General features: G+C 42.3%; 1 protein-coding gene across 7 annotated transcripts in view; it reads left to right on the top strand.

Moving 5' to 3' along the window:
- The window catches only part of PAX2 (paired box 2), an 86,532-nt gene extending 67,525 nt beyond the window's left edge, over nt 1–19,007 (top strand). For 3 of the 7 annotated variants that reach the window (XM_074907321.1, XM_074907320.1, XM_074907319.1), the window contains 3 exons: nt 9,085–9,186; nt 15,163–15,249; nt 16,591–19,007. In XM_074907321.1, coding sequence (XP_074763422.1) covers nt 9,085–9,186; nt 15,163–15,249; nt 16,591–16,667 — 266 coding nt within the window. In that variant the 3' untranslated portion in view covers nt 16,668–19,007. Of the gene's footprint in view, nt 1–5,126; nt 5,337–9,084; nt 9,187–15,162; nt 15,250–16,590 lie in introns of all 7 variants that reach the window. The other 4 variants (XM_074907318.1, XM_074907317.1, XM_074907316.1 and 1 more) reach the window with 3 other exon arrangements.
- Nucleotides 19,008–26,631: the final 7,624 nt, after the last annotated feature.

Raw genomic sequence — 26,631 nt, 5'->3', positions numbered from 1 at the left:
CTTCATCAGCTCCATCTGCAAACAAATGTACTTAGAGCCACATGAAGTTGACTTCAGTGGAGTTCTCAAGTGATTAACAATAACAGTACTCAACTGGACCAGATCACAGGTCTACTGGAAACTCCATGTTTTACTCTATACAAAGACTATAAAACTTTTTCTCTCCAAAGTAACATAGAGAGTTAGCAGGTCAGTTTACTTGGAGAGCAGCAGTTAAAAAAATCAGACACAAAATCTAGATTTATAAAATTCGGTTTTATAAAAAATGGGGCAAATAGATTTCAAAACTTTACATCAGTGATGTTAAAACAGTTTTGACTCTCAGGGAAAAGCAATCCAGGTTTTGACTCTCAGGGAAAAGCAATACAGGTTTCTTTAAACCTGTATTTCAGCAACCCACGGGTAAAGTATTGGGTTAAGAACATGGACAGATCTGGGCAGAGCAGAAAATAAACCTGATCATGCAAAGCTCATTCTCCAGTCAGCAGAAATACAAAAAGAAATCAAGAAAAGTACAAGAAGCAGAATAGTCTTTGCAATTTTCAGTTGCTCTAGCAAAAGCCTGTTATGATCACAGAGAAGGGAAAAAAATAGGATGTTCTTTATTTTCAGTGCAACTTGCACAATGTTCTTGCAAAAGAAAAGCTAGAAAACTAAGAAATAAAAGAAAAAGTGGTTCTTCTGACATGACAGAAAGCAAAAGCAAAAGGGACACATACGTATCAGTCCACTATGGTCTTTTGCATGACTTGTAGAATTTGAGGCAAGATTCTCATATGGGTAAAGTGATGTGACTCCACTGGCTGTAGTGTAAAGTCACCAGTGTATGAGTGCTGAGGGCCCAGTCCCATTCTGTTTGCCACAATGAAACTTTTCTAAGGAATGGAGAACATGAATACAGAAAAAGATGTTTCAATGGTGGGTACAAGCATAGGATTCAAAACACCTGAGATTCAGCTTTGGCACAGAGTTCCTCCATGAATTTGGGTACATTTCTGTGGGCTCAGTTCCCCACAGATAAAACAGTGATTCTAAGGGATTCTGCAAGGATATGTGTTCTACGGAGTGAGGAACAGGGGTCATATTTGATAGATATCCCAGGAAAAGATGAAGAATGCTAAACATTGTCAAGATGGTGAGCAGTTTCGTTAAGTGGGTGTACACAAGCCATCCCTTATGCAGGGATGTGCCATCTTGATATTCTTTGTTTACTGAAAAGAAAAGGAGCACTCGATGCACGTAGCTTATCCTCCAGGAAGCCAGCAATGAAAAACAAGCAGCTTATCTAGTCCTGCAAACCCCCCTGCTTTCCTTCCCTTCAGCAGCAGAGAGCACGATAAAAGCTGAGACGAGTCTCTGTAGGAACCCAAAGCTGTGAATCTTCCTCTCACCCTGTCTGGCCAAAATCCCTTCATTCGCAGGGGGAATTTAGGCCAGAGATCACCAGTTCTAGCTCTCCGCCAGAATAACAGAGGAGAGGGTTAGAAAGGAATAAAAACAGCCGTAACTCAGCAAGTACTGTGAGAAAGAGAGGAGCAGATGCACAAAATATGCAGTCCTCTGCTATGTTTCCAGCTATATGCTCACCCTGATGACCCTTTCAGATTTCCCCCACTATGACAATGGGTGGTATTTTTTCGTTGCTTATAAACAAGGATATCATTTGCCATTTAGAAGAAGAAAGGACCCTGGAACATGAATAGATTTCTGCTGCTTTGGAAAGGGGTTGCAGACTCATTCCACCCCCCATTCAATCACAAGTTGGTATTCCAGCCTTAGGAATAGACACTGACAGATACTTTGGGGTTCCCTGATGCAGCCTTATTGAGGGACACCCTTGAAGACACAGCCAAACCAGTATGGCACTGCTTCACAGCTTGCTGGCACAAGCATGAATTAGGATAGGAAGGGGCAAGTTCACCATCACAATTACAAAAGACAGAATGGAGAAAATCAGAAGTGAAAACAAAAAAGGTACAGCTGAAGTTTGAGGTGGTTAAAATGAAAAATGGGACTGTGCCATTCACAGGTGGATAGATAGATCAATCAATTGATCCCGTCTACAGTGACACACTTCGGAACTATAATTCACTGCTGGGGCAATTATTCCAGCATAGCAGTAACAGGAGTTATATCAGAGACAGAATTCAGGTGTTTTCAGTCAGGGGAGAGTTAGACAACAAAGGAGTAAAAACTGGTAAATACCATCCACCAGTAAAGATAAATGGGATATAAGTTATGTCTGTGCAGTTGCAGAGCATAGAGAGAAAGACAGACAGATAGACACATAAAAGTCTGAATTTTGGTTGTGCAATCATTCGCTGTCTGACCTTCTGCTCGCCTCCTCTCCACTGCTCTTAGAGAGAGAGTGTTTAGTGTTATTGTGTCCCAGTCTTTTTGCCATGTTACTGTTGACTTCTTTATCCCCCTGCACTAAGTGGTGCTGCCTCTGGAAGGTGTGAGGAATTTTTCTTCATAAGCCTTGATGTGTTCAAGAGAGGGTTGGGCTCATCTCTGCTGTGAGTCTGACAGGGGCTTTACAGCCTCACAACACTGGGACAAATAGCTCCTGGTCCCTTAACCCTTCTCAGCTTTGCAAGGCAAGGCCTAGCACTGTTGTTCCCATTGCAAGGGCTTTAGGCAGTCTTTCAGGCTGAAATCCTCCCCATGGTGGTTGGGCAGAGCGGAAATCCAAGGGCTGGATCAGATTGGCCTAATGCTACAGCAGCTTAAGCGGTCTGTTTTACCAGAGATTATGGTTTCACTTACACAGAGCGCCTGAAAAATGCTGCGGTTTAGAAAGGATTATAGCTGAAAATTCCATGCTTTAAAAGAGAAATAAAGCAGGGGAGGGACCAGGAAACCCAACATGCCTGGGGGCTGTGCAAACAGGATTAACCTCTGCCCATAGCACCTCTTGCTTCTGCCCACCCACGCTTCCTGTATGCACCTTCTTCTCTTCCCTTTCCTTCCCAGCAGCTCCCCACACCTGCTCTCTCTTGCACAATATGGACAGTTGAAAAAGGAGCCCAGAAAATGCCCAGGACAAAAGTGTCCCTAGTTTATTTAGGCAGGACTGTCAAATAGCTTCCGTGAAAAATTTCACTTCACTTGCAGCCCCTGAAAACCAGGGGAACTTTTGGCCCTCTTCCTGCGTATAGATCTGTTCTTCCAAATTATCTAGTATCAACATTACTTGGATAAAGCTTCAACACTCCCAGACTGCTGGTAGTGACTCTGCCTGTCTGGCCTGAAGGTAAATCTGTGTGGTCCTTGCCATCTGATGACAGACGATGCAGAAGAAAAACAGCTTCGGGGGTTCTCCATCTACAGACACTGGCACTGGCACATGAAGGCTCACTGGTAGGATTGTAGGATAGTATAAAACTGTAAAGCAGAAGCTGGGTGCTGGTGTGCTGCTTACTCTGGTGACTTTAACTGTGCAACAAGAAACAGATACTTCAGCTTCTACTCCCCATATCCTCCACAAAGGGTCCTTGCCAAACAGAGCTTCCTATAGCAAAAAGGGAGAAGAAATTACAGTCCTCACTTAGCATACCAGACACTTCACATAAGTAAACTAAATAAAGAGGAACCATACAACTCTTGGCCAGGACTGATCCTTCCCAATCAACTGAAACATGAACATACATCTTTGTTGCAAAGGAGTCTCAGTGATCAGGGAACTTTGCTGGCCATCCAGGTTAGAGGTACTTGGAGGAGAACACAGGTGGCAAACTATCATTTCTGCCAGGTAGCAAACCTTTAGGTAGATAGAAACTGTCAAGCCCTTTATTGTCTAGGTGAGCACTGCAACCTCACAATAAGATGCCTAGAGTTAATTAAGGCAGTTTTGTATCAATGAAGTCAGATTTATGGTCTAATTGTACGTCACACTTACATTTTTCTGTATAAATCAAAACCACCAGAACCAACTTATTTCATAGGCCATTGGCAACACTTGCCTTCACGGCAGAGAGCTGGCTTTCATTTATTGGCTTTGATTTGTTTACCTGAGGGTGGATGGTCTGCTAGATGATTTGGATCAGAGCTGATCACATCATCCATACTTCACTTTGACGTGTTCAAATACAGGATTCTACTATTGCTGACACAACAACAGTGGGTGTTCTCGAGTACCCATGCTTTAAGCCAGAGTTGTTCAATTCCCAAACCTCTTCCTTGGCAGTCAAGTTAGGAGCAGTTTCAAAGCTGTGTCTATTGTACCTGTGCAAATCTGCACATCAGAAATGGAGATCCAATGCAAATAACAATGAAAATGAGACCTTTCAGAAGTCCCCCACTCCTCTGTTATATCTCTCTGTCAAGTTATCTGTCTGGCAACACTATACTCTAGGAACAACCAGAGTCAGTACTGACTGCTTTTATGGTTAAAGCTCCAAAGTATGCCACTGTGAACAAGATAAATTGATTGATCTATCTGTCTATCTGCCCATTAATTGCACAGTCCCATTTTTATTTTAACCATCTCAAACTTCAGTTACCCCTTTTTTGTCAAAGCTTTTACAGAGTTTGGCTTGAGAAGCTTTGGCCATTACACCGAGCATCCTGTTTAATAGATGCTTATAACAATGCTGCTCTCTTGGGGAAGGTTACCTTGGGTTTGAAGACACAAAGTGGTGTAATTCCCTGGGCCAAACTGTCTAAGTGTAGCACTTTCATTCACCCTTGGCCAACCAGAGGAAAAAAGCATCAGGAAAGGGAGCACAGAAGCTTCAGAGCATTCTTCTCCTTCCCAACCCTACGCTTCTTCCTGTCCTCCCTCTCCTGCATGTTCCCTCCCTCACCTCTCCTCTTCCTGCATCCCATTCCTCCCATCTGCCACTGCACTCCATTCTCCTCATCTCCTGCTGCCCCTGCAGAGGCATCCTTGCAGTCAGAGCCTAGCCCCCGGGTGCATTTACTGCTGTTGTCTCAGCACTGGCTCCTCTGATCTACTCCTAACCTTTTTATTTTTATTTTTGTTTTTAAATTAATTTCCCTGTAGATTTTAACCACTCCATTTTCATTTACCCATTTTGTTCTTCCTCTCCTCCCTTCCCCACCCTCCTCTTCCTCCCCCTGTTCCCTTTGTCTGTCTGTGTCCATCCCTTACCCTACCACAGAAAACCTCTCCTCTCCCCTCAGTATAAAGCAAGAGCCTCATGGAGCCTCTCTCACCCCTTTCACCCCCACCACGCCGGTCGGCTCTGGGCAGGCTGATCTTCAGCCCTTCCACATGGCCCTTTCAGACGATGCGTCCACGCCTTGCTACAGTGCCTTCCTTCATCATGGTGCCCACTTTGGGCAGTCCAGCAGCCAGCCTCTGATAGCAGGTAACTGGCCTTGGCCACAAACTCAGTGGGGATGCTGCAGGCAAAGGGTTCAGTTTCGTCTGATGGGGAGACCAGTAAATGCTGCAAGCTCTTTGAATGCAAGTGGGAACCAGAGCAACCATGTTCCAGTCCTGTGTACGCAGCATGTGTTCTCAGCTTCATGGAGAATCACTAAAGGATTTCATGCCTGTCCTTCATTTTTTAGAATAAAATGGGAGAAGAAGCTGCAACTACCTAGAAGTGACCGGGTGTCCCAGTTGGATGGGTTGGGGGCTTAGTATAGGAACACTTGTACAGAAAAATCCTGTGTTGCCTCAACAGCCATAAGGCCCCAGCACTGTAGGCCCAGCAAGGATACTGTGTGCTAGCCTACAGTAAATGATAGCAGTTTGAATAACCTAGCCAGTGCTAGGACTCACAGGGTCATTTAGCATGGGCTGTGCAAACTACTAAGTCAGATAAATACTTAGGTAGATGGTGAGAACAGCCACAGCTACGTTGTGAGCAATATTTGAATTACCTGGTTTGGGAGTGTCAGTGTGAGCTGGCACCTTCACACTGCACACCAAGTAGTTAAGAAACACCAAGTAGTTAAGAAACACGGTATCACATCTGAATGTCAAGACCAGGAAATTTGAGTGAGAGACTGTAATGTCTTATAGCCAAAGGAATACAGAGCTGAGGTAGGTGGCCTTTAAGGGAAGGACAGAAGTGAAGAAATAGGTTGCAGAAGATGGCAGCACTTAGGAGCAGCAGGCTGGAGGGGAGGATGGGGTGGAAGGACAAGTTTCAGGTAGGTACTAGGGGAAACTGTGCAAAGTGACTGAAGCAACACTGCTGCAGAAGCTCAGGGGTGGTTTGGATAAAACAGGGGGTATCATTTCAGGTGACCACTGAGGCCATTGTCACTCCACTGTCAAAGAATGTAATTTGGGCTTTCTCAGAACAGATGGAGTCTTAGTGCAGACCACAGTTCCTAATGCTCAAGAAATACATCCTACCTCTGCCTCCTTCATATTCCTATATTATTTTTCTCTTTTGACCTAACATCCTCTCTTTGTCTTATCAGGTGAGATTTGCATTTCTAAACCTCCCTGTAGTAAAGCAGCAAGTAACAGCAGAGAAGACTTATGTGTTCATAACACTGCCTTGGTCCAATCTTAACTGCAGCCAATAAGAGCCTCTGAGCTTTGGGCATTTCCTAAACCAAGGAGTCTCCTGACAGACTCCAACAATATAGTTCTCTGGGGATGCAGTCATATATGATCACCCTCCAGCCTAGAAGGCACTGTGTTTCAGAAGAGGCACTTGCCTTAGGATCGTTATGGAGAATTAGACATGGGAGAGTGTTCAAAAGCTCAATGTCACAGTGATGAAGGTGTTGTTCCTCACTCAGAAGGCTCTTGGAGAAGGGAGAATGGCTGGAGTTGGAAGCATGTTATGAGCAGCATGGGTGCTAGCTTTGCCATAGCCCTGGAGTACAAGAATTTAATAATCCTGTCTGCCTGTTGATAATGAGAAGAGGTAATAGAAGGGGCCTGCTTGTATGTAACAGCATTTTAAGAGTCTCTCTGTGGGACTCTTCCTCATGTTGCTGATACTGTACTTGTTTGTTATCTTCTTTTTGAAGATTGGGATTTTGACAGATGATCACTTCCCAATGAATTTTCCACTCTGAGTTTTGAACACTCTGTGCACTCATGTCTGAATAAAAACACAGGGGCGTTATGTGCATAGATCGAGTAGCAGAGTGAGTGCGTATGTGTTCCCACCTGAATGGAAGTGTCAAAATGAATTAATTTTGCCTGCTGCTACATAATGTTCTCTCTAACTTTTCAGTGATACTATTTTCTCACTCATCACCTGTTGTTATTTCTCAGGCTAGTCAATAAATGAAACCAAAAGAACATGAATTTTAAGCATAAAACTTTCTTGCCTTAAAAGAACGTGAGGAAAAAAACCCCTACTTCTAGTAGGTGTTAATCATACAGCTTAACACACAGCTACAAATCAGTAAAGGAATGATGGTGATAAAAGAGTAGAAGAGTGTAGAATATAAATCCCTGAGGCATTATATATTTATTTTTATCAATATTGGGGAGTGGCTGGAAAATGGTTCAGGCATTGTCTGGTAGTTCTGTGCCATTATCTAAGGAGGTGAGCTAAGAACATCAGCCACTGATGAGGAACCTTTTCGGGGAGAAAGAATGAACTTGCATTTCTTTTTTTCTTGAGCAAATCACCTCAGTAATTTTTAGTCAAGATCTGTGAAAGCAATGACACTGGTTTAGCCTACCACACCTCAGAGAAACTTCCTCCCTTCAGGTTAATGCTCCATGTCGATTAGTGTTTGCTTCGCTGTGTAACTGTTACTAATTTCTGATTCCCCAGCCAAGGCTCATGCTTGTTCCAGGGCCTGCTTTATCAGTTATCATTCTGATACTATTAGAGCTCAGCCAACTCTTACTCTTCTTTCACTGGCATATCCCAGCACAGTTCCAATGACTCCAGCGGTGTTAATGGGCGCTACTTATCCTGTCACTTCTAAAGGCAAATCACACTCCAGCCCGCCAGTTAGAACAGACAGGAGAGACAAAATCTAAAAAAGGAACAACAAATGACACAAATGTCTTGGTGAGCTATAGTTCACCTAGGGAATGTGAAAGGCTTTGGCTGTCTGGAACAGGCTGAGATCTTAGTAGGCAGCATTGCAGGTTGAGCTGTAAATCTCCCAGCAGCTGTGGAGGAAAGATTATTGTAATTTATGTAGCGCTTTTTTTTTTTTTTTGGGGGGGGGGGGGGTGTTGGCTTGAAACTCCCAGCAGCTTCTGAAATTATTTTAGTTCATTTAAATGCAATAAGCACTAACAGCAAATGCCCTTCTGGCTGGCCCATTTTCAGTCTAACCAGTCCAGGTGAGGAAATGCCTCTGGCATCAACCAAGAAGCCTCCAGCTGCACTTCCTAAGAAATTAAAAATAAAACACAATCATCCACCCAGTCCACATCCCTCTCTACTTCTTTGGTGGATAAAAGATACCACAGCTTTAAGCATTACTAACAAAATCTTGTACCTGTGATAAAAATTAAGTGACTCAAAGTAATCTGCATGATCCTAATACTATATATATGACACCAGCACCTTGGGAGGAGTCCAACCAGTATTTACCTCATGATAAGCAGTGTGCAAATGTACTAAATGTGTGCCCTTGCACCAAAGAGTTTGCAGCATAAAAAGAAGCACAGAGAGGTGAAGTGACTTGCCTAAAATGATCAGCAGGCCAATGGCAGAGGTGGGAAAAGAGACAGGCTCAGAAAACTCTTGGATCACTTTCCAATGCCTTGCACATTGACCATGCCCTAAAGCAACACCACCACATTTTGGAACTGCATATATACAAGACCTCAGCTACTCTGGCAATGAATACGCTGCCATTGTTTGTGCAGCTCAGGGCCATTTTGATTCAGTTAAGATAGATCCAAAATCTACAATTAAACAAAATAAATTCTTTTGAGCCTCACAAAGCTAAGTTTTAACATCCATCCTTACAGTGTGAGATCAAAAGTGCTGCAACCTTCCCCCCAAATTTTCAGTGGATGGACAGCACTTATGTAAGAGAATGCTGCGCAGCACTTGCCTATCAAGCTGCTAGTCATGTGACAGTGGGACAAAAAGTGATTTATTTATTTTTCAATATTGAAAGATCTTATCCCTACTGAACACCTGTCCTGATTTTTTCCCTTTCTAGGTCGTGATATGGCAAGCACTACCTTGCCTGGCTACCCACCTCATGTTCCCCCAACCGGACAAGGCAGCTACCCAACCTCAACTCTTGCAGGAATGGTTCCTGGTAAGTCAGCTCTCAGACTTCAGTAACGGTGTGCACATGTTTGGACAGTATACTAGCACTGTAAGAGCTTTCACAGTTGGCCTTGCTATTGCTTTGCTGACATTAAGGGCTATTCTTTTCATAAAGAAATCATCAGGTGCCTATAACCAATGTAGCTAACAACTCTTTTTGTAATGTATCTCTTTTTTCCCTAGTAACTGATTCACTGCTGCTATGGGCAACTAGCTATCTATAACCTGTGGCAATTAATTGGTAATTAATTAACCTTAGTATTCATTAGCTAATGTAATTATTTTCCAATGACCCGTGCAGATTATTACGTACTGCTCATGGCTCAGGATATTCAGCTATCCACTAATTTAGGGTAACAACTTACCTTCTATCTAAAGCCAGGGCATCAAACTGAAAATCAATGGTAATTTAATACCTGCAGGTTTTGGAGACCTACTCTCCATAGACTAAACTAGCTAAGAACTCAGCAGTGATTAACAGCATTTCAGGAGAAACTAACTATTCACTTTCAACAACCAACTACTTACCCACCTCCTGTTTGTAAGATAGTTTCTCCAATCCAAGAAACTATATACTTAATCCTACATTGACAGGCAAACTGTTCCTTTGCTACCCAATGCCTCTGGAGAAACACCTTCTCTTGTCATGTGGATTCTCCCACTCTTTAGGGAGTAGAGACCCTAGGGCAACTGAAGAGTTTATTACCCCAGGCTCTATTTCCCACTCCTCTGATGACAGTTATCCCCAGTATATAAATGAAGAGGCAGGATTTTTGTTTCTCAGTCACTGTAGCTCAGAACTTCATCTGCCCCTGGTTTATGTTACTGCCCTGGGTTGTGAGTCATGATGGCTAATAAGCAGGTACACAGTCCATTCTGTAACCTCCGCTACTGAAGGGATGACTCCAGAACTGAAGCAGCAGAAAGCCAAGGATAGAAAGCTCTTAAATCACTATGATACGATTTGCCACAGCTTATGAGTGAAAAGCCTAATTTAAACCCTCTTCCAAATCTTGAAAGAGCTAGCTAAATGAACACACACTGCAGTGAGGACAGTGAAATATCACTGACAGGAAATGTTTGCAGGTCAAAGCCTTAAGATCTTTAAATGACAAATCACTGCTTATATACCATGAAGTACTGGCTAATGCCTATGGTCACATTCCAGAGCAAACAACCTACCTACCGCTTATGATCCTAAGGCACAACAAAATCTAAGGCTGTGCTGTGAAGATTATGTGACTGACCTCCAGATCAGGAAAAGATAGTGGTTTGGTCCCCTCTTCACCCACACTTTAGTCTCTCGGTATAGTTGACCAGCTTGCAGAACATTCAGGGTGATACAGAGTTGGCAAATTTTAGGGCATCTCCTTCTGTACTGTATTTTTCAGGGAGATGGTTTGGCTCCAGAATCAGAGAAGCACTGAGATAATATAAATCAATTAATATGCCCCCTCCCCCACCACCCTCCTGTAACAGTAAGTAGACTCACTTGTCAACATTTAAGTCAGTTATATGTCAAAACTTACAGAAGGGTCATGGCATATAGAAATGATTAATAACACCAAAATAGCTGGCTCTTTGAATAGGTACTTCCAAAAAACCAGTCTCTTCTCAAATTTTAACTGTTCATAACTTCTGAACTGTTCAGTGACTGCTATGTAAATTTAACATCCTCATCACAAGGATGATGCTTACATCTAAACTGGGACAAAAATTTTAAGACCACTAATCACAGGGTTCACTTATCCAAGAATAGGGTATTTCAGCTCATTGATGCGGAGGCTACTTATCCATAAGACAGCAGTGTCCCCAAAACCACACGAATACCCCCAAAAGGGAACAGGATAATAGAGAAAAAAGTTGAGTTATACATCACATAAATATTCAAGTCAAATGGGTATTTTTACTTTAAATCTCATGTCAACATTAAATTAGAGGAAGTTTTTCTGGTGGCCTACTAGGGCATCCTGCAGTAGTTACTGCATCTTTCCACAGAGCATCAAGTTCTGGCTGTTTCAGTCATACCCCCACTGGTCAGACGCAGCCTGGCAGCCCTTCTATTCCCATGACTGAAGCCAACAAGCTGGAGATAAAGAGGCTTCCTGGGAAGGAACATAAGACTTGGCTTTAATGGGTCACACTGCAGATCTCTGCAGCCACTACTCTCTGTCTGGGGCCAAAAGCAAATGCCTGGGGCAGGGTATAAGAGTAGAGAGAGCACTTACCAGTACTTTCTCAAAAAATCTCCCAGCCTCCAACAGGTTGCAGCTCAAAGACTTCCTAAACCTGACTTAGTATCTTTCTATTTAATATTAAGAACCACCATAGGTTTCCCCTCCACAAACTTAAACAGTGCTTCTTGAACCTATAAAAGCCTTTAACATCTGTAGCAACCTAAGGCAAGAAGTTCTGTAGTTTAACTACATATTGTGTGAAAACGACCTCCCTTGTTTGTTCTGACCCTGGCACCTGCTAGGCTCACTTCATGCTTCATGGTTTCTGTATTAGAAGACTAAACATGCCAAGATTTAAATACAGATACCAAGAAATACTGTTAGTAAAGGTTCTCAGTGCACAGATTGCACAGAATATAGGCCTCATGGGATTGATTCTCTGTGCTTGCTTGCAACCTCTGTTAAAAGTCCAGGTTGAACAGAGAAAACAAATACGATGTTGCCAATGGTTTGTAACATGCCCCCAGGCCAAGAAAGATCAGGGGTCAGTGCTTTAACTATATTGGAAACAAGAGGCCAGCAAGATAACCACTCAGGAAATATCTTTAAGAAACATACTGACATGCAAACAAACCTTATTGTCCAGATGTGAGTGAATATGAGGAAGAGGCTCTGCCTTCTCTAAATAAAGGTGCAGAGCTAAAAAGAGAACTGGTCAAAAAGCAGAATTTCCAACCCATGCAAAACTCTTGATTTTTTGACATTTGTTTTCATCTTGCACTGGTATGAGGAGTCAGAATCTTTAAATAGTTCAATTTGCAAACATCAGGATGAAACATTTCAATAATGTCAACATGTTCTAGATGTCAAGACATATTAAAATACTAAAAGAATTGAAAGGAAATTAAATGAGATGAGAAAGGCAAAATGAAACAAAACAGGAAAGTTGAGACATAATACTTTGTTTCAATTTGCAATCATTTTAGAACTTTTCTTTCCAAAACTCCATTGAAGCTGACAAGCTAGCGCAAAAACATTTCCATTTCGATGAGACAGCATTTTCCAGTGGAAAACTGTTTCTGAGAAGATTGTTTGACCAGTGCTAACCAAAGCTTCTCTGTTCTATCTGTGACAACCTTTCACTAGCCTTCTACCTGTACAGTCTAGAGAAGAGCTTGTCTCCAGTAGCAGTACATCCCTGCAACATGGTCAGTCATGCATGCAAATATCTCTGAGGTTTATGTGGATAATGTGGTAAGATACATATCCTGCATTTGCACTTCCCTGTAACTTCAGGTCCCAGGCTGCAGACATGGATGAAAACCAGTAGTCCCTGAGCACACACTTGAAAAAGCAGGGGTTAGTCACTCAAAGAGGATGGAACGGGTACTGTGCTGTGCTTAACCTGTATGTCTGAGAGATGTTTTCTGCACAGGTAACAGAGCACCTTTCATCCCTGCCTCAATTATTCCTCTTGCCCAGAAAGGCCATCAAGTTTCTGCAAACTGTTTTGGTGAAGTGAGCACCCACTGAAGGGAACTGCAGTTTACAAAGAGCAGTGTAGAGCCTGCAGAGGGCTGGTGATGGCAACTGCGGGGAGTCATTAAACAGAATCCTATGTTGATGAGGAAATTACACTTGTTTCATTAGTGATTGGGGAAGGCGATAGCTCAGTTCCTCTTGGTCACAGTTGAGCTCAAAAGCTCATTATCCTGCTGCATGCATGCTTTCACTCCTCGTCAATAAACACCGTTTCCAGTGGCTGCCCTCCCTCCTCCCCAGCTCCCCATAGCTGGGGCTCTTTCTCCTCTACGTAACCTGTGCTTTAGGAACACTATAAACAGTTTAGGGTGACAACTCAGAAGAGGGTGAGAGAGAAGCCTTGAAATTTCAGCACAACTTCTCTCCATACAGTGATGTTTATATGAGGGGTTTCAAAGCAAAAATTCTCATCCGGATAGTTTTTTCCCTCTTTGTGGGGGCAAACTCATTCCAGTACACCCCATGGATAAGTCGCTTTGGTAGAGATAAATCTGGACTATGCACTGCTTTTTGCCTTTGCATCCTATCCCACAGCGTCTTGGTCACCTTAGAAGGTTTCACCTATTCCTTCCCAGTTAGCTGTCAGGCTTTTCAGTGCAAGACATTTCTAGATATGGAAATATGCTGAGTCATTATCATTAGTATTTAGCAAGGTCTGTCACACAAAATGAGGTTTTATGCTGAAACTGAAAACTACTGTGACTAAAATACCTTTGGATGGTGACTGGTTTTGATACATACACATTTTTGTACTGACTGCGTTGGTTATTACCCCATCTTTAAAAAACCTGGCTGGACAGATTCTCCTCAAGTTTAAACCAGTGCAAATCCCCTGATTTCAAGAGACTTCATTTCCACTATCTGAGAATCTGTGGTTTTGGCTTTAACTCTCCAGTGAGTGGAGATTTACAGAGATTACAGTATAATTAATTGACATTTCTTTGGTAATTGTATCACAGGCATCCAGCGCGTCTTGCATTGCCTTCTTTCCCTACTCTATCCTATCTATCAGGAACCCCAGGTGCTTCCCAAACATTTCTGTTGTAACAACTCCACCCCCACCTCAGGGCAGACCAGAAGCTAATAGTCATGCTGTTCTTCTAAGCACATAATACATATCAGATGGCACTAATTGTCCCCAGTCTGTTGGTACTGCATTAAATTGAGGTTATGATCAGATAATGGCATGCTTTCACTTAACAGAATCATACATTTTTAAGTTTTGTGTGATTTATTTTGAATACAGCACCATATCTCCTAAGTTACCAAACAATTCCCTTAGTCTTGCACAGCCTTCTATAAAATAAGGAGACTCAGCTTCTTAAGCACAATAAAACTGAGTATTTAAGAAGACTACAACATTCAAATCTTGGGTGAGGGTCTTATTAGATCACAAAGCTCACAAGTATTTTGGTTTGGGCCCATTTTACTGAATGTGAAAAAGGGAGCTGTAGCCCAGCTTGTCTTTCAGATTCAGAATAGCACCTAAAGCACTAATCATTAGAAAATTATTTTCTGGAACTGCAACTGTACAGCAAGTTTTCTGTGTAACTCACCAACTAAGCATAAAGGTGGGGTTAATCATATATGAGTTACTTTTCAGACTAACACCATCGTATAGAATAAGAAAGAAAGAGTGATTCATATCTTTTCCATTTTGATTTATATTTAAGCCCACCCTATTCTCAGGACATTTCCAAAACCAAATTATACTCTTCTCCACAAATACATGATCACTCTCAGTACTCTGTGGACAAAACTTAACCATACATATTACCATCAACAGCACTGCTACTTCCAATGAGTTTATCATAAGCTTGTCCTGTCAAGCTCTCATGCCTGCTGTCTTGACACTACTGAAGAACCTTAGATTTTATTTAAAAGAAATCTGATAGTTAACCGCAGAAAAAGCTTGCATGTGCAATCCTACTGCAACCTGAGAATCAGAGGTTGGAAGGCAATAAAAAATAAACCAGTTTAATTATTTATTTGTATTACTGAATTTCATTATTTTAAACTAATCCTTTGATTCTGAAGAGCTCAGCCTTATTTTTTTTAATTGCGTGGGTAAGCAACATTGCACTGAAGAAACACTACAGTGTCCTGAAGGGCACAATCCCAACTGGGCAAGAAAGCTACATATTTCCTTCTGGCACATGGATTCTGCATGAACACTGGCTTGATGGACTAGCTGACATAAATCGTCATTCCTGACTGTATTTCATACCTTCCTTGGTTTCTTCCAGGGAGCGAGTTCTCTGGGAACCCCTACAGTCACCCTCAGTACACAACCTACAATGAGGCCTGGCGGTTCAGCAACCCTGCATTACTAAGTGAGTACCTCTTTCCCACAGCACACCCCCAGCCTCGCGCTCCTTCTGTTTGTCTCTTTGTTTTCTTTGTTGGTTTTTTTTTGTTTGTTTGTTTCTGAAGAGAGTTTTCAAGTATTTGGGCAGGTGAAAGGCCTTTTTTTCACTCTCCAGTCCAGTGTCTAGATAGGCATATACCTCATGTGTATTTTGTATCTGTTCTGAAGCCAATTCTTCCATGAGATGGTTCAGAATTCCAGTTAAGCTCTGGCTTCTCCATGGGCTGCAATCACAGTTCATTCCAGATCAGATCTGAAGTTAAATTCAGGTTCTGCTACTCTCTCAGGCTACAATCAGCATCCATTCAAGGTCTGATTAAAAATCCAGATGAGGTTACACTCCTTTCCCAAGCTAAACTCAGAGTCAATTCCTGGGGATCTTGAAATCCTATAGAAGTTCTTCCTATTGGACCAGTTGGAACAGCATCCAGAGTGGGAAAAAGGCTGCATCACTAGCTTTATAATAGCCAGTAGAATTTTCTTGCAGGGATGCATCCAGCTCCAGTGACTAATATGCTCAGAAATGGTCAGGTTTTTTTCAGAGGGGAAAAAACTCCTATACAACCATATCTTCAAACACAACATTTCTTTGCAAGGGAATAGGAAGAGATTTATTATATGTAAAAAAAATCAGCTGTGATTATTACCTACGTATTTATTGAGGTTTAACAACTGAATTATAGATGCACATTTCATTCCTGTGTTGTTAAACTGTGTTGTTAAACATCAGTAAACGTGATTTTAATAATCAATCACTATTTAACACACATTCAATAACCATCTAGAGAGCTTTCATGTCAAATGTGACAAAAATCCCAAGTAATAAAAATAATTTTGTTTCATTTCTCCCCTCCTGGTTTTAAAAGTGACCCATTATACTTTGTCAGGTGTGCTCAGAACATCTAGCCCTGACACTTGCCTTGTGGCCTTGGATCAGATGTGATGTATTTGTGCTGCAGTGCTCACAGGCTTACCTCTTGGCAACTTATTGACAGTCAGAAGGAGCAAAAGGATCTCCATACCTTAGAGGGGCTTCAGAGCCAGACACCACAGTAACATCTCTCTACTGAAACATGGCCCTCAGTTGGCTTCCACTGATTGTCTTTCCCTAACCCCATTAAGAGCTGATTCCTCAAGTTCGTTCTTTTGGTTCCTTTTCTTTTCTTTCTTCCTTTCCTTTCCTTTCCTTTTCAGTTCTCCTTTATTTCTTTTCTTCGTTTGATTGTTTTGGTTTTTTATTTTTTTTTTATTTTTTTTACTGTTTGTCCTTTCAACCAGTCCATTCTTCTCCTGTGTTAACTTTCAGGTTCCCCTTATTATTATAGTGCCACATCCCGGGGCTCCGCACCTCCCACTGCTGCCGCTGCCTATGACCGCCACTAGTTACCATGGAAACCACATGAAACTGCAGGGCGACAGCTTAGGCCTCCACATTGTACCTGTCTGATCACCTCCCTCCATCCCTGGGAAGGGTGAAGAGACCTTCTCCGTTCCTCCCCACAGTCCAGTTCCTTCCTCTTCACCACGAAGGCGCCGGACCAAGCGCTCACCACATGAGACTGAGACCCCTGCCCTCCCCCTGCCCCCCACCCAGACCGCTCCCTCCACGCCAGGAAGAGCCTGTGGCCAAGTGGCTTCTCCTGCAGGAGCCCTCCACTGTGCCTGGGCAAAGCTCAGCCACGTGAAGTCTCGTTGGCTTTCAGGACTTCAGAGGGACTGGGAAGCAATGCAGCTGGCAACCACTGCCTTACAGGACCCCCTTCTTCTGGGAGCGGTAAGGGCCAGGGGAAGCAGGGAGGAACGCCGCTCACAAAACTCTGTTCCCCAAAGATATGCTCTTCTGTGGTGGACTCTTAACATGTGTAACCTGTGATGCTCACCCTGTTTCCCAAGACAGAGGGAACAATCTGTCTAGAGCAGAGATGGCAGTACAGAGACCTGGCCCATCTGGCAATGAAGAAAAGGACCAAGTAATTATCTGCACCCCACAAGGGGTTCTCTGTGCACCTCATCCCCACTCTCCAGCATGGCTTCCCCCCATAGTTGGCTGCACCTCACACGTGGTGACCTTGCAGGCCAGAGTTGGGAGGAACCTCACACATACACCCACAATTTCTGTGACACACAATCAGCTCAGACAGGAGGATGGAGCAACATTTACAAACCAACCGACGAAATGAAGAAATATATAAATAGATATATAAATATAACTGTGTTTTTATGCTTTGTCATGAAGGTCTGTAAAAAGGAAAAAAAAAAAAAAAAAGAACAAATCCCCAATTTTCTAAAAAACCCAAGCAAACAAAACCAACAAAAAAACCAAAATAATAATTAAAAAACCCTACAAAAATAAAACTCCAAGTCCCATCCCTCCCCACCACCTGAATGGCATATGAGTTCCTCTGACGTTTGATGCTCCTCTTTCACTCTAGGGTTTTGTTTCCTTTCTGTTTTGCACTACAATGGGATGGTGGTATTGGAGAGGAATGGATGCCAGCTCCACTCAGTCGCCTCCTCCTCCTCCCCCTTTCCCAAATCCTGTCTCTGGGGAGCAGTGTGGACAACTCACATCTGACAAAGTTACCAAACACATCAGTCGACAAAAAAGCACTCTGAGTCAACAAACGTTTTCCATGTCACTGGTTGGCAAACAAAGAAAACAAGCCCAGCTGCGCTCTAACTGAGCTGTGTGGTGGAAAGTGTGGGGCTTCACGTGGGCCCATCTGACTGCCCTCTGGACAGCTGAGACTGAGATGGACAAATTCAGGATTGGCTGGGATTATTGCTTGGTTCCCTAGCCCTTAGCCTCTGATCCTTTTACCTTAACCCCTGTACCCATGATGACTTCAGTTCACCCACATCCCAACTTCCGCAACTTTAGATATGCCCAACATCCATTCTCCAGATCCCCACTGCCGGTAACAATAGCCTCATTATCTGTGCCCAGCACCTGATTTCCTAACCACTATAGCCTTGGTATATGGCCCCTTTGATTCCCAGTCCATCTGCTCTCACACCTAATTTATAGGGCTCCATTCAAATCCACATGCCCACATCCTACCACCCAGTTCCAACATACAGCCCCCATCTTTTCATCTTCAATCCTATATTGTGCACCCTAATATTTACCCCTTATCCCAAATGTTCACCTGATGATTCTCTAGGGATTCTCTGCTCTTTTTGGTTCCCAAGTGACTGGCAAACACTGTTCTGCAAAAGGCTAACTGTCAATAGAAATGCTTATTACTCCTGTATTGTCAGCAAACTCATAAACTGTTCCTTGCACTGACACTTCCTAAAAAATACTCAAAACATGAAGGCAGCTATAGCCTGTCCCCAGGGCATCAAGTCTGCCAAAGCAGATCCTTGTTGTTTTAGAGAGGTTTCAGATAAAACTCGTGGGCTACTGTCCATGGACAAAGGATTGAGAACCAAACCCCCGAAGGGCATAAAAGTGAACAGCGGAGCAATCTGTACAGCCAACATTATGTATAAAATCCAAAGTTCAAAGCCTCAGAGGAGATGTGGTTGTGGACTTGGTATTCTGTCTCCAAGTTTAACTTGTATGTATGAAATCCATCATCAGTAAACAGCTGTGTTGATCCCAAAGGCCCCTTTCACCTAACACTTCTAGCCCTTGCATGGCTCTAGCTGATTATAGGTCTGTGTCTTCTTTAATAGGGTGCCCAAATGATAAGGGTATTTGGGGGGGATGTTTATATAGAAGATATAGAGCTAAAATCTATTCCTGTACAGAATAAAATCAAAGAGGTTACTCCAGATCTATTAAAAATGTCATTCTGCACGTCTTACCTCTGAGTAACCTGCTGCAAATAGCAGAGTTGTTATACTGTCACCGAGACCAGAATTTGGCCCATTATCTCATCTTATTCTATATGAGAAGAAAATTCTGAGTAATTTCTAAAAATTTACTTTCACTACTCCTTCTATTTTCCTCCACAAGACACCAGATAGATGCTGGACCCTGTTAGTAAAGTCTCCCTTTTAGTCTCTCAGTAGAGCCTTTGCTCTACTTGTGCACCACTCTGTTTCACGTAGCAGGTGGTCAGGGCAGAGGCAGTAAATCCCAGGACCAGCATGGAGACCCTCCTGAGGAGGCTAGAGAAATGGAGACTGTCATGCCTCACACTTGGCAACCAGCAGTCCAGGGGCCACCTCAAGAGAAGCTAGCAGCTCAGAAATGCTTATTTTTACAATGGTGTTTCACTAAACTTGAGACACAAGCTAGGGTATAAAAGCAGGATTTGGTTGGCTCACTCATGACTGGCTTGATTTGACCCTCGGAGGGCCAAATCCATTGTTGGTGTAACTCCACTTATAAAAGAGGATTTCCACCAGGCATTGGATTGGTCTGGAAAGTGCATAAGTATGGCATGTAGTTTGACAGGGAAAATTAGAAGGAAAGCAGAATTATGCAGAGGACTGGGCAGTCTAATCCTCTTCCACCACCATCTGTAGACCCCCATGCGAATGTACTGAATTACATTTGCCAAAGAGTTTCTTGTGTTGGTTGTTTTGATTTACAGTCAGTGGATGCATTGTAAAGCAGTATTATAGCTAAAGTCTAGTAGCTGACACAGGGATTTATGTGGTGATATTATGCAGAAGAAAACCATCAATATTCATATAGATTCCATTAGACTGGACTATGCAGGAAACGCAAAAATTCTACCAATTATTTAATATTATGTTATTTGCAAAAATAATTGCTGCTTTGTAGGAAGATAACGTGTGTAATGTGAAGGCAATTCCTCTTGTATATAAGTTCATCTCCATCTTCATCATGGTAGTTATTAAAACAGCCTCGTCTCATCCTGTAGATAAGGAACACGCTGTCTGTACTGTGCAAGTCTCGTGCTCACTGAAAACAAAACAATGTGTTCAATAAAGCACAGCACAAATCCAAAACCTGAGGGAACAGCCAAACCTTGGAAGGACCCCTTCCCCAACAAGCCAACAGTTGCTTTGTTATAGGTGGACTTTTTTTAAATTTTTCTTTAAAAGTTTTACAGGAAAAAATGAAAAAGAACTGGAGGAAGAAATCACTATGCAAAATCCAGTGAAGTCTATGACTCACATCTCTCTCCATTCTGCTGTCTCTTCCCTTTCTCCTATTTCTTTCTCACACCTTTCCATTCCATTTCTATCTCTTTTTTAATATTCTTCATTCCCGATGCACTTTTCTATCCAGAGAGGGAACAGCATTTCTGATATGAGAGCAGGTATCTAGGACCTGAAACTCCCCACTTCTCCTGATGGCTCTAGAGAACCTTTGTCAAGTCCAATTTCCCCCCTATACCTCAATTCCAATCTTCTGTAAAATGGGGATAACAATAGTTTCTAGTTCACAGGGGGATTGCGCAGCTGAATTAATTAGCACCGGCTCAGTGCTTTGAGATCCTGGAAAGAAAATTCTATCGAAGTGTTAAGTATTATTCTGAATAATAATTAATGTTTCCATTACATTTCTCTCTTTTCCTTTTTCTCACATATCATTCTTTGTTTCTTTATTCTTCTTCCTTCTCTCCCTTCCCTTTTTTCTTCTCCTGTCATTCTTCTCTCTGCTGCTATGTTTGCTTTATCTAACAGACCAAGCAGAAATGTTGTGTGACTGGATCTCCTTCTGTCACCATTTTTTCATGGGAGAAGAATCTCATGAGTTCTCAAATGCCATGCTCTGCTGGAAGTAATGGGGATCATGGCATTTAAAACTGGGCAGCACTTTTGAGTCATGTTCTCTGAAGCTCCCATGTCCTTTTGGGCCAATGGGATGTGGGGCAAGATGGGGGAAGGGTTCCATGAGACGGATGCATTAAAGCTGACACCCTTGTGACCTGTAAATCTGTTGGGGAGAATTGGTGGCAAAGACCCCTGCTGTGGAAACAGGGAGAAGTCTGCATGCTTTCTGACCCATCAGTAGCAATGATTCAAATTCAGAGTAAGACTTCAGAATTCATCACAACATGAACGTGAGGATGTTAAACAACAAAAGGAAAACAAAAAAACCTGCACCTCTTTCTCCTCTCGAGTATATAAATATATATATGCACATAAACATTTTCCTAAAGGAATTTTTGGTTTGCTGAACTGTTGGAAAAAACTCACCCTTTTATCCCTAAGGAAAAGCACCCCTCTGGGAAAAGAAACTAGAATCATAGCTGCCCCCTTTGGCACTGACAGAATGAGGACTTCTGAGGGACCCCACAAATACCACAGTGTGCTCCTTGGCTGGGTCCAAGATGGTGGCAAACTTGCAAAGCAGGAAGGAGGGACCAAACAATGACAATTACATAACTGATGACAAATCCAACCGTAAGCAGCTCTGCTGATGCTCTCCAGGCTAAGCTAGACATGAGACCGTGGAGGGGAGGGGACCAGTGCCAAGTGCAGGGTCATATCCATTCTAGGCTGCTGCAGCCACTCTTGGCTTTTCCTCATTGCTTCAGTTCTGTTTGACTCTTTTCTTTTCCCTTTATGTGCACATGAGAAATAAAAACAAATTTTTTTTTTGTATGTCATTTTTGTGGCTTCTGGCTTGTTTCTGTTTCCCCCTCCCTCCCTCCCTCCCTCCCTCCCTCCTTTCAGCGCTTCTTTCTCCAGTGGATTCCCCTTGAGGTCTACGGGATGTTACATTTGTTGCACGTAGCACCCTTCCGGCACCATGTAAACCACACTATGATTGCTAACAACCACCACACTGTGTGATGGAAGGCACTGCACATGCTTGCAACACCCTACAGTGCAACCCAGCCTGAGCCCCCACCAGCTGCTGCCCCACTCCTATTCATTGCCAGCAGGACCCCCTCTTCTACTGATATCACTCAATTGACTCCCAATGATCCACATGACATCAGGTGTCCCCAGGTAGTTCAGAAAATCAAAATGCTGTTGGGTAGCTGTAACATCAGAAAGATGTGGCGTAACCCTGAGTGTCCTTCCTATCTATGCCTGTTTCCTCATAGCCCCAAGTGGGGGTGAGCAACACCTGCCCAGTGTGTCTCTAGGAGGATATTAAGTCTTCCAGAATCAGCCCTGATGCTCCATCAGAGCACTGGGGGGTTGTGTGTGAGGTCTCAGTAAAGGGAAGGTGGCTAACAGCTCTTAGGTCTTAACCCCACCTCTCTGCTACCCTGGTTTTGGTTTCATGAGGGGAATTCATTAGCCTGATGTTTTATTATAGCTTGCTCTCTCCTAATCTCTATCTGTCTTGGTCAATCGGGGGGCAATGCCAAATGCAAAGTCATTAATAACCCATTCTCCAAGCTATTTGTCATCCGCCTAACAAAGAGCTAGGTATTATATTAAGGTATGCTATAAACATAGCAAATACTGAGGTATTCACTCAATTTTTCCTCAGTCAGGCATTAATTCTCCAGGAAGTCAGATGCAGTTTAAGGTCATAGAGGCGGAGCAAAAATGTAGCAAGGAGTCAGGCTAGGCTAAATCAATTTTGCTTCTACAATTTTTAAAAATACTTTCACAACAGCTCATGAAAGCCAGTGGGCCACATTTTCTGCGGGTGCATGTGTATTTTAAAGAAAGCCTCTGCAGAAGTGCTGTCATGAAATTAGATGCTTTCATGAACATTTTGCTCATCAGAAAGTTAAAACATTTCCTTTTGTTTCAGTTTATATTTTTCCCTAGCAGTATTAATAGAATAGGCTGAAAATCCTCCAACAGAGCATTTTCCATAAGTGAAACTCAATTTGTTGAAATCCAAACAGTCTGTAAAAGCAGTTCAATTTTCACAACACTGCAGCAAAACTGCCTGGCAACTATCTTGAAGTTGGAGGCCTCAGGTTTCCAGGGTCCACCACATGTGAGACAGACAGGCCTGGGATGTGATGCAGGGACAGGCTTGCACTCCAAATCAGAACAAAACTGGATTAAAAAATTCTGAAATCTTTTATGCATCAGAATAATCCTTCTCTACCAAAGTTTAGGTGATAAGAATCAAACAGTGGATTAACAGATGAGATTTTGGATGTTAAACTGACTGGAATTAAAGGAAATTACTAATGTACATTTGCTGTCAGAGGTGAAAGACAGGCTAAGAATCAACAGACAGATGCTCCAGAAGAAAGCAAAATGGATTTTCAAAATCATCCTGGTAAAATAATCTTAGAAGAAACATGTAGAAGCTAGCATGATCGTCTCATTTGTACCACACTTAATACAGCCCAGAGAACTGCACCCTGACATTCCTGCGTAACCTCCAGAACTGATAGTAGAACTATAGCAAAACTTTTGCAACTTCCAAGAACTTATACATCTTGCAAAAAGAAATACTTGCATGAAAGAGCTATTTCTACCATCCCAACTAGCTTTATGTTCCTTTAGTAATCCTGCATAATCAGTGTGAGTTCTCAGTGTGAAAATGTTGTGTGATAAAACTAAAAAGAGCACCACAGTCTGTCTCCTAATGAGGAAAATGATATTGTAAGAGATTATGCAACTGTAAGTAAAGAAATCCCCTTTATGATTACTCTGACAAGAAAAATAAAGAAAAGTTTGAACATTCTGAGATTATGACAACTTTCTTTAAAAATAAATACGTTCTTCAATGAGGTGTAGGCAAGGAAAGATAAATGTCTGAAGGTATTAACTGAGGTAGTGAATGAATTTACTGGACACACAATCAGCACTGAAAAACTGTAGGGACCTGGGGAATGGCAAAAATGGAAGAACAGCAAACATGGAACAAATGCTTTAAAGGAAAAAAATTGATCGCGAAAACTATCATTTAGTAAATCAACACAACGATGCTTCCAAAGGAAAATTCTTTAAAAACATTAAAGGAAGGATCGGCTCTCTAAACAAGTAGCAGTTAATGAAGATATGCATAGCAAACAATCTGTACATAAATTCTTGTCTGCTTTAGGAAAAAAATGGGAATATCCTCAGGACGGCTAACTTACGTGATTCAGGAGCTGTCTGCAGTGGAGCAAAGGAAGTTTGTTAGAGCCTGTATTGCCACGCCCTTGTACTTGAAAATCATGAATGAAGTACAAACAAAAATCACAAGGCTGACTGGAAATCATGTAATTCGTATATAACACCAGATGCCATTTTGTATATATGTATATTTATATACATGTATATAAAATAAAAACAAAAGAACTTTCATTTGACTTCTAATTTTAGTGTTCTCAAAATGTCTATAGCTATGTTATAGCTACGAAATTCACTTCTTCTAGTGAAAAGCGAGCATCTCACCGTATTGCAATGACCCTGTGGTCTAGTGCTTTCAGAAGCAGTTCAAATGTCACAAGACCTGGAAATGGCCCTGTAACTCCTGGCAAGGTTGACAGAGATGGTCTGATACCAAAGCTTGTCAAAGACTTGGTTTTTTTCCTGCCTTCTGCTGCGTGACTTTTTGGTGGAAGCTGCCCGTCTGACACACGTTTGATCATTTTGGGTTCAAAACTCTACCTGCAAATCCATTCCATAGCAACTGCTCAGAGAGGACTTTTTGCCACTTTTCCTTATCCCTGTAGCAGGACAACCCCCCTTGTCAACCCTGGCTGCTTCTTGCAACCCCTGCCTCCTGCCACATCTTCTGCCCTTTCCTTCAAGATCACTTTCAGTACCTTGCCAGTTCTCCTGCCCCTGGCATGTGGTCCCTCATGTGGAAAACATGGATTCTCTGTAATCCCCCTTCCTCCTTCTCTGTCCCCTACCCTCTCAGGTATAAACTCTCTCCCATGTTCCTTGTCGAACAAACTGGGGACATCATCCTGCACCTCACATTACCTACTCAGGCACTATTGGCTTCTCCACATACCCTTTTCCCCCACATTCAGAGGATCTTCTCTATCCTTATTGTTTTCTGCTGCTCTCCACAGTCCCCTTTACTACTCTGATAGGACCACCAGGTTTCAGGACAGGCAGCATCCATCTTTACTAAAGGCAGCCCAACTTTCTGCTGCCAGAGTTTGTAAGTAAATGCTGACCAGCTGAAACTTAAACAACTTGTGGCTTCTGTCTCAGGAGAAAAACTGAAGGGACTGTCCTGATGCAATGCAACACATGGTCGTGGTTTCACCGACAACTATGCACTAGTCAGTGCTGAAGGATAAGCTTTCTGCTATGAAATATAACAAAAATGGCTTCACTTCTAAATTGCCTCCTTTCAAACCATATTATTTGCATCAGAATTACTCTGGCTTTGCCCCTGTGCCTGTTCAAAAGAAGACGAATCATTCTGTTTTAAAGAGAGACACCGACAATGAAATATTATAAACACAATGACTTTCAGCCTGAGACCAATTTCAAACACATCCTGTTGAACACTTATGAAAGGAAGACAAACAAAACCTACACAAAAAACCCAAAGGGTATAAGACTGAAGAAATTTCATACAGATAGAGTACCTCTGTGTACAGAAGAAAGAAGCATTTTTCCTCCACATCAGCCTCCATCAGAATGCAGTTTTAACTACAGACCTGCATTTGGTACCACCTTAATGCACCAGCAATGGTTAGTTATAACACCTAGCTAATAAGGCAACTTCCACATACACACTTTTCAGACATTAACAAGCAAATCAATCCAAAGCCCCTTAATTTCATGGCCCTTTCTCTAACATCAAGACCAGTAGTTTTTAACCTATGTTTTTAAAAATCTCTAGTTTATTTTTAAGGAAACTGCTTTAAAGGTAACTGGGAAAAGTGAGCTTTTGGACCTAGATGCACTGTACTGGCAGCTATTCTTCTACTGATTGTTTTCTGTTCTTACTGTTTGCTAAATTAAAAAAATTGAAAAACACTTCTCTAGATATGCTTCAAATCTCAGAGCATGACATAAAATCCAGGAATACAAATCCAGGAATACAAAGCAATGTCTAGCTAACAGTTAGCTGTCTAACCCATCAGGAAAGTTTATATATCCTATACCCCTGCTGAAGCTGAGTAGAAATAGGATAATAACTTGCTAATGCTATCCGCTGAGACAACCTTTCATCTCAGGCAGATACAGTCCACACAGAAGTCCCAGACAGACTCTGCACAGAAACATTCTCCTTAAATGTCATGGATTGCCTGCTTTAAATTGGAAAGTCCAAGAGAAGAAAATAGCAGTGAAAGAATTGAGCCAAGGCTGCAAAGCTGGATACCCAAAAGTTAGCAAGTGACACAATACAGGAAGACCGGTCAGAACTCTGCAGACAACATGGCAAAGAGAACAGGAGATAAATCAAATGAACTTGTCATACTTTTTGCTCTCTAACTTTGTAGTGTGTATTAGTAACACAGGATAAGATTATTGCAAGAGGTTCACACCACAACAAACAGAAACCCCTTGTATGTTCCCACTCCCTGTGTATCGG

The sequence above is a fragment of the Athene noctua genome, chromosome 5 (genome assembly GCF_965140245.1).
Source record: "Athene noctua chromosome 5, bAthNoc1.hap1.1, whole genome shotgun sequence".
In the NCBI taxonomy this organism is placed as follows: domain Eukaryota; kingdom Metazoa; phylum Chordata; class Aves; order Strigiformes; family Strigidae; genus Athene; species Athene noctua.
The sequence above is the reverse complement of the archived record's forward strand: the minus strand, read 5'-3'. Positions and strand labels throughout refer to the sequence as shown.